General features: G+C 34.7%; 1 protein-coding gene across 4 annotated transcripts in view; it reads left to right on the forward strand.

Annotated features, from left to right (window-relative positions):
* Positions 1-17,844, forward strand: part of LOC111866034 (solute carrier family 12 member 4) — a 306,831-nt gene extending 288,987 nt beyond the window's left edge. For 3 of the 4 annotated variants that reach the window (XM_033752077.1, XM_033752078.1, XM_023854543.2), the window contains exons 13-20: positions 1,222-1,411; positions 2,567-2,782; positions 3,654-3,761; positions 6,710-6,763; positions 11,214-11,342; positions 12,527-12,696; positions 13,087-13,226; positions 14,364-17,844. In XM_033752077.1, the coding sequence (XP_033607968.1) occupies positions 1,222-1,411; positions 2,567-2,782; positions 3,654-3,761; positions 6,710-6,763; positions 11,214-11,342; positions 12,527-12,696; positions 13,087-13,226; positions 14,364-14,455 (1,099 nt within the window). In that variant the 3' untranslated portion in view covers positions 14,456-17,844. The remainder of the gene's footprint in view (positions 1-1,221; positions 1,412-2,566; positions 2,783-3,653; positions 3,762-6,709; positions 6,764-11,213; positions 11,343-12,526; positions 12,697-13,086; positions 13,227-14,363) is intronic. The other variant, XM_033752076.1, reaches the window with a different exon arrangement.
* Positions 17,845-18,155: the final 311 nt, after the last annotated feature.

Consider the following 18,155-nt stretch of genomic DNA (forward strand, 5'->3'; position numbering starts at 1 on the left):
ATACATACTTCATAATCCAAAATGTAACTCAGACATGAAGGAGAATGCTGGTGTTTTGTATTTTACTTTGTGTAAAAAAGGATAGCAGTCTTTTTTTTTAATCCTGATTGGCAAATAATTCCTTCTTGATATAATGTGACTGCAGAAGAGTTATATATTCAAATATATATGCCTGTGATGAATATCCTACATACTTGTACATACTGATGCTTTGCATTCCGTACATTTTTATAATTAGAATTTTATACTTTATTGCAATAAAGTAATACATTATTTCCATTACCATCTTGACACAATGGTAATGTTTCTAACTTTTGAAAGGTACCAGATTCGAACTTCATCTAGCTTTCCTGACTGTTTTTTTTTTCGTATTCTCTGTACTTAGATGCCAGGATAATACTTTGAAAAAGAGTATGACCACTTTTCATATATTAGAGGCACACAGTAGCATAGTTGGTTGAGGGGCTATGCTACAAGCCGGAAGGTCGTGGGTTGAAGTCCCGATGAGGTCATTGGATTTTTTCGGTTGACCTAATCCTTCCAGCCGCACTATGGCCCTGGGGTCAACTCAGCCTCTGACAGAAATGAGTACCAGGAATATTCTTGCGGTTAAGCATAAGGCTGACAACCTTACCGCCATCTATGAGACGATTGTCTAGAAAATATGGGAGTCTTCGACATCTCTCAACCCTATGGGCCTTCCAGGCCTGGTATAGGGATAGCTTTACATGCTTTTACTGGATATATGAACTTGTTGATACTAAGGCACAGAATAATCTGTCACCTGGTGCAAGTTAGTACTGACATCCATCAACAGAGGGACGTTTTATTTATATTTTGACACAGATTTCACCAATATTGTATGACTGTCATGTTGCTGGACACAGCAGATGTTCACTACAGTCACTTAATAACTTGAAATCTATATTATAAAATAAGTAGTGTCCTAATGCTGAAGATTTATTAATATGCTTACAGTAAAGAAATTAAAATAATCTTAATACCCCCAGTAATTATAAGTAATTTAAAGACGAGAAGAAATTACCATAAACCATAAGAAGTGATAAATATTTAAATGCCAACAATATTTTTGTAGGGATTGCTCTACTTTTTGTTTGTTTTGTTTGTTTAGGTTTCTTTATTTGTTCCTTTTATTTCTTATTTTGTTCAGTTTTTGGTCTTAGCCCATATATTCAATGAAAAAATATGTCCTATGTTTAGAATCCAGACAACAGGTCTGGGAGGCATGAAGCCCAACACTGTAATCCTCGGCTGGCCATACAGATGGCGACAGTCAGAAGATGAGAAGACGTGGCAGGTCTTCCTGCAGACTGTGCGCAGCGTGGCTGCCGCTCGCATGGCATTGCTCGTTCCCAAGGGTATAAACTTCTTCCCAGACAGTAGTGAGAAGGTACTGTTATCTTGACTATTGGTCATAATCATTTGCTGCACGTACTCTTATCATTCATTCATCTATATCCAATATCATCGCTACATAACCACACTAGATCATATAACCCACAGGAAGTGGGTCCCATACATGGACACCACCAGGATTCTTTTGGGGTGGGGGAACAGATAATTTTGTTACAAAATTATGTTAATATGATGTTGCACATTTTGTATTCAGGATAGCATAATATATTTTCAAGATAATTTTAATTTTTGTAAGAATATTTGTCATATCCCTCCCCCTAATGTTGATGTTTTCCAGAAATCCAGAGAGAGGGGCAGATGCCTGGCTTCAATATCTGTCTAGTAATTTAGTTTGCAGTTTTCTTCTATTGCAATCATACATGTAGAAGATTTTACTTCTTTTCCAATGTTATTAAACTGTGGTATGTTGTAGCTTAAGAATGCACCTTCCAACCAAGTTCTGTCTCATTATGGAGAGTGAGTTACATCCACAATGGTCTGTCATTTGTGGTGGTACAGTCTATGGTGATGAGTTTGTTGTACCCTACTAAAATATTATCCCCCTAGAAACTTTGTAACATATGCCAAAATTAAGATGTTCATAGCAGGCAACGTGGAATGCAAAAGTACTTGCAATTTTGAAGTTTCCATGGAGGCAGTTATGAAGAGTACAGTCCTTCTTGATGTGATGCCATGTAGTCTGGTAGTTTGCAGCAGCATGCTGATCCATCTTCATGTCTGAATAATAAGCCCATCCTGCTTGCTTGCAGTATATATTTCTTTATATTTAATCCACTAATAGCAAGAAGTTATAGGAAGAACTAATCACCTACTTGGGCCTTGATATGAAAGAGCACATAGAAAACACTGCATCAGACAATTCTTCTATTGCTGTATGTGCATTCATTGCCATGGGAACGTGTTTACTGAGCTGTCACCTAGAAACACTAGGGGGAAGGATACACATATGGACAGACAAGAAGGTGATCTTGTAAGCCTCATTTTATTTTTTCAAAATAAGACAAATAAGCTAAAAGTGGGATTGCCTAATATTTTCTCCAAACTCTGAAATAATGGGTCAGAAGAGCCACCTGTGGCTTGTGAGCCACAGTTTGGCCACATGTGCAGTACAGTGTTCGTATTTGTGCAGGTGATTGGAAACATTGACGTTTGGTGGATTGTGCATGATGGTGGTTTGCTCATGTTACTGCCATTCCTGCTGAAGCAACACCGGACTTGGAAAAACTGCCGAATGCGCATCTTCACAGTTGCACAGATGGAGGACAACTCTATCCAAATGAAGAAGGACCTTAAGATGTTTCTCTATCATCTCAGGATAGAAGCAGAAGTGGAAGTTGTGGAAATGGTGAGCATTTACATCTTCTGGAAACAAAACTTTTGATCTAAAAGTTTTATGACCAATATGTGTTATTAGATTAACCCTTTGCACTCCCTGTACTGATTCATTTGGCTCAGGATGTCTGCATGAGAACCGCAAGAGATGAAGAGATTGGCTCATAGATAATCTCCTAGCACAGCATTTCTGTCAATAGATGACATCAAGTGTGACAAATTGTTATTTGGAGGAAAGAAACATGCTTTCAAATGAGCTGTATGCATGGTTGTTTGAAGATAATATAAGGAAGTACTATGGATTTTTCTGTGCAATTGTATTTACCCACAAGCATCGTTGCCATTTCTAGCAGGTAATTATATGACAGAGTTTGGCAGTCAGAGGGTTAAACTGATCCATATATTGGGCATTTTCCTTTTCATTGTTTTTGGTTTTGTGGTTAGAGATTAGTTCCATTTAGTGGGCCCAACAGAATAGGTTTCGTGCTTTTACCTGATGATAGAAATAGGACCTACTTCCAAAACACTGTGTGTTTTTTAACTAAGATATGATATGGTGAAAGTATCCAACATTTTTGTCAGTTTAAATATTTTATAATATTTTACAGTATTTCAGTTCAATACAACATGTCCATTGTCTAAAATATGTTTGATGTGCACAATTTATCTGTTGAGTTACAAACCCAGTTATAATCATGTCATACTACAGTGTATGGTTTGGTAACTGATTACTTTATAAAGAGAGGAACCTGTTATGGTAAGGTTCCATGGACACAGTTCTTCAGATGCATTGAGGTTAAGGTTTCACAGAAAACTAGCTATTAGCTTAGCACTTAAGAATATAAAAATACAGTGTACTGTAATCACATAATTTTTAATTTCAGATGGATAGTGATATTTCGGCCTATACTTATGAACGCACACTAATGATGGAACAGCGTAACCAAATGTTACGAGAGCTACGGCTGAACAAGAAGGAAAGCCTTGGAGTTGTAAGTATTGTATCTTATGATTTTGTTGATATTGTTTGAACAGAATTACTTATTAATATCATTGCAGAGTTGCATGAATCTTATCAGACTCTTTGCTGCCTTTAAAATACAGACTGTTGTATATTTTGACATTAAAAATACTGAAGTCTATAAAATAAGTTCTGGTCTGTTATCATTTTGCAATCACTTTTAGTGTTTAAATGTTCTCACACTTTCAAATAACTCTCACAAAGATCAGCAAATTCATCAGTCCAGAATACCAGAATATATGTTACTTGTAATATAACATATTTAAATTTTACACTTTTTTTTTATTGCTAGTGGGGTGGGACTAAGTCCCTTTACTGTGGCCACATCTGGCCTATTGTACCAGGCCCAGATGATAGGTGAGGGTGATTGTGGAGCAATTGGTGGAATGAAGATTGGCAAGGGAAACCGAAGTACTCGAAGAAGACCTGCCCCAGCGCCACACTGTCCACCACAAATCCCACTTGACCAAACCTAGGATCGAACCTGGGCCGCCGCGGTGGGAAGCCAGTGACTAACCACTTGAGCTATGGCACAGCCAAATTTTACACATACATACATACACACATTTCATTTTATAAGTCCAAAACAAATGGACACGAAGATCGTCATATAAAAAAAACAAATACAAATACAGTAAAACTTGGTTATAGCAACATCGGTTTCTGCGACACCTTGTCTATTGCGTCAAATATTCAATGGTACGAACTAATTCCTCATAAAGCAACTGTTTATATACCTTGCTTAGTACGACATGCACAAATGCATCAACCTCGTATGTAACGTCATTTTCATTCCTGAATTTCTCTGATATGAACATTGAACGTAATTTAGAAAGTGTGTATCGGGCAAGTAACAGGAAACAGATGAAGATAACTGATTACTGTACTCGTATCTAGGTACAGTAAGGCACAACAATTGATGTAATCTGGTGTGTAGGCCTACCTTTAATATACAGTATTAGTGCGGTGTGTATTGTCAGTGAAAAGCGCTGTAATATGTCTTTGATATTACACATTTGGGCAATTCCACGTTAATGTTATGTTAGTCTGTACTTAACTACGTATTTCACTAAAAAATGCAACATTTTAACTCGGTTTTTGGTAGATTTTTACGTGACTAACATAAGGCTACTGTGGAAGTGCCCATTTCGGTTACAACAACATTCGTTTATAACGACACTATTTTTAGGTCCCTTTGATGACGTTATAACCAAGTTCTACTGTAATTTAAATGGTGGATTCATACGGTTCTTCTTTTTAAAATTGAAGTGATAAGAAATTACTAGATTAGGAACAATCTTTGTTTCACATACATTCATGGGCATTACCAATTCAAAGAAATATTTGGTCTTCAAATGATACAGGTTACTGAGATGTTAACTTCAATGGACTGTTTCAGAGAGGCTCACGTTTGTGAGCTTTGGGAGTGCCTGTAATAAAGCTATGAGTTCTAAAATAACTGAGAATCTCTTGATTATTTGAATAATTATGTGGTATTCAAGAAGTACCTTCACCCTTGGACTATTTATATGTAATAAAATAGATCTACTTAGTATAAAAGATTATTAACGCTGTCCAGTGTGATTGATAAATGTTGTGTTTTTTTAATCTTTCATCCTTTACATCTTTCGGTCAGAGCAACCATCTTCAGAAGGACATTATCAATACATACAGAAACTACTATTACAGTGTCATAGATATAAAATATTATACTTTAACAATTATTACAAAGTGCATGAATTTGTTAAAACATTTATAAATTATTACAATTAGTCTATTTACAAAGTTTGTTTAAAAATTTCTTGTTAAAATCTAGAGGCAGTTTGGATTATGTCCTTTATAATAATCTTTTTATACTATTACTAGTGTGATGACCAGGACATAATTGGTAGGTAGAAATCCTTCACATTCAGCTTCAATTTTCCTCACATCAGGTGAATTGTTCAGTATGAATGTAATCTACCATGTAAAGTGTAAGAAGTTATGTGCTGGAGAATAGCTATGCAATGTAATATTGCAGTAATCATACGTGCATCAGTTGAAGAAGGAACCATGAAAAGTTCAAGATCATATTAGTGCCTGTTTCAGTGTTCACGAATATTGATTTACTGTGAACAAGATCATTTTCTTTGCAGTGACTGGAGCTGGAAAAATCTTGAAATCCAAATGAATGAAGTGTTATAATGATAAGAGTGATGTGCACAAATTGGCTGTAATTGCTGTCCTTCTACCTCTTTTAATCTGATAATCCTGATCTGATCACAATGAATGGTGGCCTTCTGATCAGTATCATGTAATATTCCTTTTAAGTAAGACCGTAAAGATCAAAATTTTGCCTCACAATTTGTTAACAGCAATCAGTATATCAGTTACTATGAAAGAGAAATGCATGTTTTCGGATTACAGTCTTCTGAAATGCGACACCGCATAGTATATTAGATAGATACCAGCATTGCATCTGCTGTTCTTAAGATGGATGCAGCAGGTTCCTTCAAAATATTGGTATCTATCTACCAGACTTCATGGTGTCATATTACAGAAGACCATAATCTTAATATTCATTGCCATGAGAATCTCAAATCTTATGTATGTGTATATATATTTCAGATATTTGCCTGTTCTTGCTTTGACATATGGTTGCTTTAATGAGAAAAACATGAGACAAAGTACAAACAAATGTTTAATTATAGTAGACATCGTTTAGATAAGGCCAATGTAAAAATAAGACAATTGAATCTGCTCCAGCACGTGTCCAAAATACTTCCTTTTCTTTTAGGTTATAACATGTGTTTAATAATTGTAAATATATATTTGTGTCTTCATGTGACTAATTATGAATAGTTTGTTCCAAAATGCACAGTTCTTACAGCCCACATTTTGTCTTTTCTCTCTTCTTTTTTTTTCCCCTTGGCTACAAAGGTGCAAACTCTAGTAGATTTCAACGATGTTCCATCGGAGGAGAAACTCCCTCTGGTTTGTGAAATATGTGTGTTTATTGCTTCCTTTTAGTGTTGCTTGAAGAATTTTCCCCCAGACTTGGTTATTTTAGGATGATGTCTGTTCATACCCTTCAGTGTGGGGCACCTTCACTGCTGTGCTTTGGAAAATGTCATGCATAAAGGAAATGTACTATAGCACATGTACAAAATAATATGGAATGGGGTGCATTTTGGTATCATTCAAAGTGCATGCAGATAACTGATAGCTTGGAAATTCATGTACTCTCTGGTATAATGTACGTTTACTTGTTTAAGAAATAGATCATATAAAGCGAGAAAAAATTAATAGGCCGCAATGGGTCTGTAGAAATATTCTTTCTGCAGTCGATGGAAAATTTGTCAAAATGTATACAGCACTTCTCTCCACACTGAAAGGTTTACAAGTACTTATAGAGACATAGTTTGAGATCAGTGCATTCAAATATCTGTCGTTCAAGAAGACAATGTATACGTTTGTCATATATGTCTTCACTTCTAAAATGTGATCTATCCTAAAGTAACTTGTTTCATATACTACTCTGTTTATAGTTGCAGCCTCTGTTCCCCCTAACCTTATTTTCTCTATGATGCAGTCTCAAAAGCTGTAGTTGTGCTAAATTAATTAGGGTTGCCTTTCGATATGTTTAATTTTATCCATGAAATTTTAAGAGCTCTTTTTGTTATTATTTAACAGATTTGCTTAATAATGAAACATCATGGGATACTATCCCACAAAAGACTTAATTACTGTTGAGTTTATCACCAGAAGGTGATTGAATTTTCTATTATATCTGCTGCTGACAATGCGTGTAGTTCTCTTTATCATCAGTATCAGTTATCAAAACTTGGCAAATACCGTTATTAAAATTTTCACTTTAAATACTCATACATACATAGAAACATATTTTGATATCATATTGTTATGACAAATTAGTATGCTTGAAACTTCGTAGCACTGATATTCTGTAAATCCTTTCAAAACATCAATTTTGTTTCACTTGGAAATGATTGAAGGTATTCTGGAATAGAAAGTAAACTTTCACTACTTTTCTGAGAATTAATTTTTCAAATGAACTGTTAGGAGTTTTGTCATAGTTGAATAATTTTAGAATCTCAGATATTGAGTATGGGAAGAATGTGCTACAGTTCAGTTTAGAATCTTGTGTCTTCCTGCCTTCTTTCTATAAATCCTAAGATTAAAATATATAGAAATGTTAATGGTGCCTCTGCACATAACTTAATTATCCCTACTGCTGTGGTCCATCCAATATTGAGAAAAGACTTGCTCTTTCGGAAACAGAACTGTACTGTATATGTATTGCACTCAGATAGAGTGCAGACCACAGGTTATAACATGGCCAGTATGCAACCATATCATAAAATAGATCTCTGTAATCATTTTAAATAAATCAAATGTGCTAAATTTGTTCTTTCATTAAGTATATCTGTACAGTTAAGTTTAGGGACATTGTCTCTTCTGCTCAGAGCCACATTGAATTTGAGCAGCTGAAGCTGCAGGACAGTGAAAAGTTAGCGTGAATCATTCTTTAGCAGCATACATATCTTATCCCGACAATATCACAGTGAAAGTAAGGCCATTCGCAATCTTAGGTACTGTAGTAGACTGGCTGTGTAAGGTAAGTGCATAACACTGGAATAAGGCTGTCTGGTTTATAAAACTGGGAAATGTTGGAGTAAACAAGTTAGGGCATGTCTACACGTCATAAAAATCGTGGCATATTGACTGTTATTATCTGCAGATTTTCAGTTCATGAATGACACCTTTTGATACTTCCATATAAACAGTGTAAGGTAGGTGGACAAATGAGCAGAATGATACAAGAATGAAGGGGCATGAAATCTTATAATTTTTGTTTCATTAACTCAAAAACCATAAAACTTAAGGGAAAGTGTATTACGCATAAAAGGTATGTTTCATTTTCCTCCACAACTTTCATTTGAAACATTTCTCACTCAAACAAATATTTGGTGAGCTATCCTCAGAAACACAAGTAAAGTGTCCATTATTGTTTTCCAGTTTTAATAATTAAAACAAATTTTAGAGAAACTCCACAGTATCAAAATTTGATTAAAATCTGTCAAGCTGTTCTTGAGTTGTTACTTGTGGATTGATTGACAGACATTACAAAGCTAATAGATGCATATTTGACACTTCATTATTATGGTGTTATTAAAGCAAGTATAAAATTTCCATGCAAACAAATAAACTATAGGTTACTTTCACCGTGAAGTTATAAAAGAAACATTACTACACGACAGCCATTGTGAGAAAACAGAAATGGAAATTTTTGTCTTCAAAGATTTGGCGCTGTTGAAAGTAGAAACCCATTATACAACACATTCTATAGCATTTTTAATTGTCGATGCACCATAGCCTTTTCTTATCATTTTCCCTTACAGTTCTGAGCCTATGGAATATTACAAAACAAAATCCTTTATCAATCTAGTCATGTTTTCATAATAATATGAACACAATTAGAAGTCCCACTAATTGGTTTCTAGCCAAAGAGTTGCAGTCGAGTGGTATGGTTGCTACCTTTTTGCTCTTAGACAGGCTCTGTATGTCAGCGTTCCCTACAGAACTAATGTAACAGGTATCCACTGTAACTGGGACATCAGAGCCTCATCAGTAAAAACGGATCATGTCATGGGAAGGTAAGATCGCCAGCTGAGCAAGGCAGGATATAGGATATACATCCTAACCACAATAGCCAATTTCTTTTTATTAAAACTTAAAATAACTATGGGTCATTTCCAAATGATACAGTAACAGATGACATATGGAATACATAAGTTTCATTAATGGTATGCTGTGCTTTATTAAGATGCTGGAAATATCAGTTTCAGATCGAATAGCAACTCTAATGCTGCCATTTAATAAGAATATACAATCAGTACCTGTCAGTTTGAGCGCTACTGTAAGGGTAGATATTTCTAGACACGGCATGATGTAGAGAGGGCAGAGCTGACTTCACATGGATTTCCTGCTCTGTAATCTGTGCACATGACTGAATGAAGAAAGATTAATAAAAACCATATTATAATCTCAATTTCTTATCTAAGTTATGCTTTAAAAATGAGAGAACATGTTAAATCGGCCTCTTGTCACAACAGCAGGCATGTCCTCAGATTGTGTGGATGTAGAAGTTGGTCTCCAGATATGAAGTGCAGCTATAAATATACAGTATTAAATAAACCATTACAAAAGGTCAGTAAGGTTTGGTAGTCACTGTCACAAGATGATGGAAGTAAAAATCACTGTGCCTGCCATTTACTGAACCCTGATTTTATTAATCACTTTGAAACATTGTTATTTTAAGATATTGACACTAACAAACTAGAAGAAAATACTTTTTTTGGATAGTCGTATTTCATTCATTTTTATTTCCATTCCTCTGACGTTCTTACGTGTTGTAAGGTATCTGATGTGTATTCTTATTTAATACTAATGCTCGTCATACGCTGTGACAAATGCAGTTTATTTTTCTGCCACTCATAGCATGTTCAGCCCTTTCTCTCTCTACAGCTTACCCCGAAGATCAGAGCATGCCTGCACACTTACATACCTGCCTGGTTTTTGTGATTCATGTTTATCCTTCAAACAAGATGTTTATATTCCCTTGTACAAGTACAAGCTTATGAAGTTTTGCATATACAGTGAAATTCCAGCTTAGTTCTTCTTAATTTGATTAAATACTTTATATAGTGAACATAATTTTCTGGTCCCACCTTAAGTCCAAAATAAACAATGTATTTTTTCTCACATTCAGTGAATATTTATTTTGTATCTAACCCAAATTTAGTGTAAGGATTTATCAAAATTTCAGAATTCATACCTCGATTTAGTGCAGTTATGGTTAAAACAATTATTCATATTTTGACTATGTTGTAATTCATTACATATTAATTTAATATTACTGATTACAAAATTGTATTTATTTGTGTATAAACAGTTTCTTTATGTAAAGAAAGTCTGTCATAATTATGTACAATAAGTCTTTCAAAAAGATATATAGTTTTTTGATGTAATTTTGCATAACCCCTATTTAGTGAAAACCTCAGTTTAATGTAACAAAAGCTATTTCCCCAGACATTCATTAAATAAGGATTTCACCAATCTGGTACTTTTAATTTATGCTGTTGTTAGTGGTCACATTACTCATCAGTTCTTTATAGAAATAGCTTGATGGACTAGAGTTGGATTTAAACATGCAGTGCTTAGATGTACTGGGGGATACATTCCTTCTGTACATCTTTCCTTTTAAATGAACAATTATTTAAATATTTGTTTCAGTGATTACAAAATATAGTATGTTCATTCTTCCATGTCACTTTAAATAACAGTCTCTAAATAGTTTTTATTGACATCTCATGATAAGTATCCTTTTGTAATGTGATGTTAATATTGACCCTGTTTTTCTCAGGTTCAAGCAATTGTGGATCACCATCACAATGCCGATGTCAAGACAGCAACAAAAGTACGCTTCCAGGAACCAGGAAAGGAAGGAGGTGCAGAAGAAGCAGAGGAATCAAATGAAGAGGAAACAAAAGAGGTAAAAATGCAGTGCAAGGAACATGAATATTAATTAGATCACTGAATGTTGAACGCGTATCTTGAACTAAAACTATAAATTGGAATTACATTTTCCATAGATCTTATACAAAACTTGAAGCTTTTACATAGACGAAGAGATAAAATTAGATAACCATTTATGTGCACTGGGCACGCAGTAGCATAGCTGGTTGAGACACTATGCAACACGCCAGAAGGTCATGGGTTCAAGTCCCGATGAGGTCATTGGATTTTTTTTCAGTTGACCTAATCCTTCCAGCCTCACTATGGCCCTGGGGACGACTCAGCCTCTAACAGAAATAAGTACCAGGAATCTTCTTGGAATGTTCTTGGGGGTTAAGGGTGGCCGGCGCTTAGGGCAGACAACCTTGCCATCATCTATGAACTGATTGTCTATAAAATGTGGGAACCTCAGCATCTCACAACCATATGGGCCTCCACGCCCTGTTACAGAGATACCTTTACTTTTACTTATGTTCACTCTCAGCTTTTATTATTATTATTATTATTATTATTATTATTATTATTATTATTATTATTATTATTAGGAAAAGTACTGGTTTGAAGTTAAGATTAAAATTTATGTTAAGCTTAATAGATACAATAAAATTATGGTTGCTTTTCTCGGTTTTCCATTGATTAGTAGAAATATTATTTTAAATTGAAAGTTTAATTAACTCACTGACTGCTGTGCTGCAGCATAGAAATACCAAGGTTACTTGGAGTAAATGCAGTTGCATGGAGAAACCCACAGTTTTCTTCAGATTACATGATGGATCATGTGAGACTTCATTTTTTACTCTACATCACACTTCTTATCATCTTTTGACGTAAATGCTGTGTTAAGTGATTAAAAGCAAACTGATCTCTTCAGCCTTGGCAGTTTCAATATAAGCCAGTTTAATCAACTCATGGAATGTAAAGGGCAAATTTAAGTGGCTCAGCAGGCAGTTAAAAACTGATGAATTTATCTGCTAATCCAAGAGGCATTCAATTCAAGTGTAATTTAATCCAACTACTGACAAATTCACTAGATTGATTAGCCAAATGTGTATTAAAATAGTTAATGGCCATGAGCTGTTATTGCTAGTAGAAACATTGTTCCTGATTATCATATGAAATATAATTCCACCCATTTTAAATTTGTTTTAATTATGATTCTAGCAATCAGAAGAGAATCCCATAATTTCAAAAGATGGCGATGAGGAAGAAAACTCAGTTTATTCAGAATCTCAACCTCAAGATGACAACATACCATTGACTGATGCTAATTTCAAGGACACTCCAAATAAAGCAAACTCTGATAAGTCAAAGAAGATGCCTACAATAACACCGTAAGACTTACTACTTAATTAGATGGTCAAATTACCTTGCCTTACAAATATTCAGAAACTGAAATTGTCTTGCACATACTCAACAACTGAAATAACTTGACCTACAGATATTTAACAGCCAAGATCACTTGCCTTACAAATATGAAAGGTGATAAAATATATATCCAGTGTTCGCGTTCCATTTTTATTCCTGTGGGCTCTTGTTGCTGTAAATGAATGCTTCTTCCTTCCCAGTCATGTTCTTGTTTTGCTCCTCACACTGTTTTTATCATTATTAAATGTTAACTAGCTAATTTAAGATATTATATTTAAGCATCCTGTTACACTCTATACAATATATGATAGGACGGAATTTATATCATATATCTAATTTAAGATCTTTGCTTACAGAGATGAAGGCAACGTCCGACGGATGCATACAGCTGTGAAATTAAATGAAGTCATAGTTAACAAATCCCATGATGCTCAGCTTGTGATTCTCAACCTCCCTGGTCCTCCAAGAGATTCCAAAATCGAGCGCGAGTCCAACTGTATCCTTTCATTACATGTTTATAAGTTTTTTTCTTGATACTTTTTATGCATTTCTGTGTAATGTTCATGAGATGAACACATAATGGAGAAGATAAGCTGTCTGAAAAGTGCTGTCTTTTATGATGTGACACCATATAGTCTAGTAGAAGTTTATTTTATTTCCTATATACCTGTTCCTTACCCATGGAAGTAATATGTTCCCCCAAGAAGTCACTATACGAAGGGGGACCCAAAAATAACCGGAACCAACCTGTTGCGCGCGCATACTTTGTAGTTANATGCTTTGGGGAAATCACAGGTCTACGAGTGGTTTTCCCGTTTCAAATCTGGCAGCATGTCAACAGAAGACATGCCACGCCCTGGGCGTCCTTCGACAGGAAGAAATGACGAAAACATAGCCAAAATCAAACATGCAATTGATGAAGATCGTCGAAAGACCATTGACCAACTTTCTGAGGAAACGAACATCTCATGGAGCATGGTCCAGCGAATTTTAAGATTTGCACATGAGACGGGTGTCTGCAAAATTTGTTCCTCGCTTGCTCGGAGATGACCAAAGAGAAAACCGCATGAATGTTTGCCGCGACTTGAAGAGTGAAGTGCAGAACGATCCAGAATTTCTTAAAAGAATTGTGACTGGCGATGAGTCTTGGTGCTACGGGTACGATCCAGAATTAAAGCAATCATCAAGCCAGTGGAAAACTCCAACTTCACCACGACCGAAGAAAGCGCGTCAAGTGCGATCCAATGTGAAAACAATGTTGATTTGTTTTTTTGATGTGAATGTGAAGGGGGCTAATATACAGTTCAATAAAAATGCAAAAATAAAAAATAACAAAAATAAATTCCGTTTATTTTTGGGTCCCCCCTCGTACTTCTAACAGACTACATGGTATCACATCCCAAATGACAGGACTCTCCCTAATCACCACTGTGAGATACTTAAATTTAGCTGTTTGTTTACATGTTTCATCCCCAGAATTACTCTACAGATATCAATGAAATATCTCCACTTTGTTCCTCTTATGTCCAATTATTTTTCTGGGTATTTTATTTTAATGTATATGCCAATTATCTTCCATTCTCAAATAAAGTATGCATAAAGAATTAGTTTCCTTGACTGCATTTCCTCTCAGACATGGAATTCTTAGAGGTATTAACAGAAGGTTTGGAACGAGTGTTGATGGTACGCGGAGGAGGCCGAGAAGTGATAACTATCTATTCGTGAAGACTCTTCATTAGTTCATCTCCCCACCCTCATCTCTGTGTATTACATCTACATATTGTGCGGCATCAAATTTACTCACTCCCATGGCATATATCTTTGCATTACATGGATTCTGCAAGCTTGCAACATTTTACATTGTACATACTATTGAAATTCCTGCAAGATGTCATCTGTTTTCAGCATTTTGGTTGATATTTCTTAATGTATTTGACTGGCCACTTCAATATTTAATGCTTTTAATGGTACATTCTATTATTTATTATAATAAAATGTCACAATATTTTAAGTTATTTTAGACCACTTTGAATAAAGTACAAAATTATTTTGTATGAATTATTAAAAGTATTTGCCTTGTCTCAGTATGATTATAATCTTTACATTATTATCTGTTTTACAAATCTTTTAGAATGATGTGGTCAAATTTATGAAGAATAAATAAAAATATACATATGCAACTTCCGGTGGGGGGAAATTTTAACACCAATAATGCCGAAAATAGATAAAGTGGTACAATGCTTTTCATGCCACAGGTGTTTAATAATGATGGCAGAAATGGGACATTTTTAAAATAGGGACTGAACAAAGAAAAGGATATTATGAAAAGGCAACGAATGAATGTTTTGTTATTGGAAGTAAATGTGATGGTATGCCGCACATTATGATCATTAAACAACCTCTCTACAAACCTTACAAGTTCATGAACATCTCGTCATCTCCTTGCATCTCTTTTGTCTCATAGAAAGGAAAATAAAAACAGCTCACTTTTTTCTACACTGTGTACATTCATCATAAAGTTCATTCGTGTTTACAAATAGTAGTAGTTGTCATGTGTCCCTTGTAATAGATGTAGAGACAATATTTCTATTTCTCAGCAGCTTTGTTACATAAAAGAACAGTCTTTGAACATAATCTTTTACAAGTAATAAACTTGTTTCAATCTACAGTGGAACTATTCTGTTGGCTGAATTCCTAATGAAATTAATAAACAACTAATTGATAGAGCTGGACAGAAGTATAAACATGTTAAAATATATAAAAGAAATGCACATTTAAATATTTACTAACATGTAAATGCCCATTCACAGTGGTAGCATGGATATAAGACATAAAATAGCATTAATATAGCCATGCAGCAATAACATTGTTTCTTTGTGTGTAACGGTTATAGAAGCAAGCATAGAAGGTCATGAAACAGCTGTATTCATTGGATGATAGAGAAGAAATTCAGGTATTTCTTTTTTATTATTATTTCCTGTTGATAATGTGCTGCATTATTCAAGATTCATTTCCATTTAGCTGTATGACACAACATTGTCCAAGTGATAGCTGACTGTGTTAGTGTTTGTGGTGTTATGAATATAAGTATACATTTCAGAAGAACATATTTATTTATGTTGGCAAATCATGACAAGTTTGAGAAAAGATGGTAAGGAAAACTATGTCTTATATCTGTATTGTAGTTGTGAATGAGATGTAATGGAAGTGTCAGCAAATGAATAGCTCTGTTCATTATCTGGAGAGTTTGTTTAAGAAAGAGTGAACCTACGGTATAATATATAACATAACCTCAAATTATTGAATTCTTATGTCCCATTTATGTGTAGTAGTGACAGAATAAAACCATCAAGTTATTGTGATTGACCAGAGCCATTGCCTCATGTAAACTATGAAGTTTGCTGTTCGATATACCTTAATTATTATAGCACAGCATCTTTGAACTTTAAACCTGATTTCATTTCATTAGGTGTAACACTAAATCAGAACAAGAGACATAATATTAAAAGACTGTATGAATGAGGGATTACAAATTTTAAATATATTCACACCATCATCATTTCGCAGGTTTACAAAGTTAAGTATAAAAATGCTGTTATACATTACAGTGTTGAGTGCCAGAAATGTGATATCACGGCCTATTCAACATCAGTTGTCAGTGTAATATTGAACATTTTCACTAAGTATTTGTAGCATGGTAATTTTTAATGAGAGATATTTAAAAAATATCAGCAGGATTAAAGTCAATTTTAATTAATGACCCTGTTTCATGTTTGGGTATTTATTTTTGACTCTTCTTTCTTTCATTCAAGCAGAGTGTAGCCCCACCAAAGTAGTACAGTTCTTTCAATTCTTGTCTTATGAAACGAACAGAACTCCATGCTTCAAGTAAACATATTATATTATATTAGTGTATATGTGCAATGTTATGAGCTTATGGATCAAGTTCATAACACTGATACTGGTTTACATAGCTCTGTAAATATATAACAGTATCGAATGGCAAACAGACTGGTTGTAAAATGAGAGAATTAGAATACATACATAGTATTAAGATGTTCATAAATGAATTATACATAAGATTTAGATAAGTGGCGTACATATTAATGTGTGTGTGTGTGTGCTGCATATAATATTTGTGCGTTAGATGTCATCGTGTACAAGCAGCAGCGTAACTGTTTGCATAGTTACGTGTCGTGCTTAGTTTTTCTTTTTTATTTGAAATCCTTCTTTGGATACTAAATAAGAAGAAAAGCATTTCTAAGGTGCTTAAAAATCTTAGTAATCAGTTTTCTTGTAAATACTTTAGAACTTGTCATCTAGTTTTAGTAAAGGAAATACAGAAAATTTTTGTATGTATTCTTTTTAAATGTTTTATGTGAAAGAGTGAATCCTGAGCTTGTGATGCGTGTCAATTGAAGCAGCTAGTTCCTACAGTGATTAAAATGGAGTAAAATGCATTCCAGCAATAGCTAAAAATATTCTTTTTAAACAATGATAGGCATTCACATGGGATACCACAGGTGTTCAGTTCTGCCCAGCTCTCAGCTTTAATGCTGATTGTAGCTTTGTTTTGCAACTTGTGTGCAGCTAGAGAAAAAAAGCTTTCCCTTAAAATAAAAATTGGAAAAATCTCTAATCTTTGCTTAGTGTTTTACAGGATAAACAGTCTACAAAAAATCAGAAAGAAAATACATCACAGTATGCAGTAATGGATTATATGTGCAAATAAAAGTTTATCATTCAGAAAGCATATGTATCCTGCTATTATTTGCTGAAAAGTCAAGATATTGTCACTCTCGTCAGGGTTTCAGGTTTGATATTGGATTTATTTGCCATTTTAACATACGGCTCATAATTACACTTAGTTATAGTGCCATCACTAATTTTGAGACTTCACAAATCACTAGAGCACACACTGTCTTTTCCAACCCGCAGTGTCTTCACTAGCAGTTGCCTGGTAACGGCTCCAGCAATGGCTATTCCTCTGCTTCTGTGCTCAGGTTCTCTCTGAATTGTGGCTCCCATCCAACTGTCTATTCTTCAGAGTTACTTTACGACTGACGGTTTACTACCAATCAGTTCATCTTGGCACCAGGCCCCTTGAGGCCCACGACGAGAGATTTTTTTCCTACTGTACTCTTGCAGTAATAGTCCTTAAGTAACATCCTCTCTGGCAAGAAGATGGGTTTGACTCTTATGAATATGCTTGACTTTTCATCAAATGTATATTTTGCACATATAACATGTTATTGAAAATTCTTCCTTTTGCACTACACACAAGTCCTCTGTCAGTACAGGCTTTACAGAGCAGATCATGCCTAAGTTACATACCTTATGCTACAACGGCAGCTTAGTCATTTGAACGGTCGTAAGCTTGACCACTGCCTCTTATATTGCTTCTTCTTTTCCAGTTGTCCTTATA

The sequence above is a fragment of the Cryptotermes secundus genome, unplaced genomic scaffold, assembly GCF_002891405.2.
Source record: "Cryptotermes secundus unplaced genomic scaffold, Csec_1.0 scaffold163, whole genome shotgun sequence".
NCBI lineage: Eukaryota > Metazoa > Arthropoda > Insecta > Blattodea > Kalotermitidae > Cryptotermes > Cryptotermes secundus.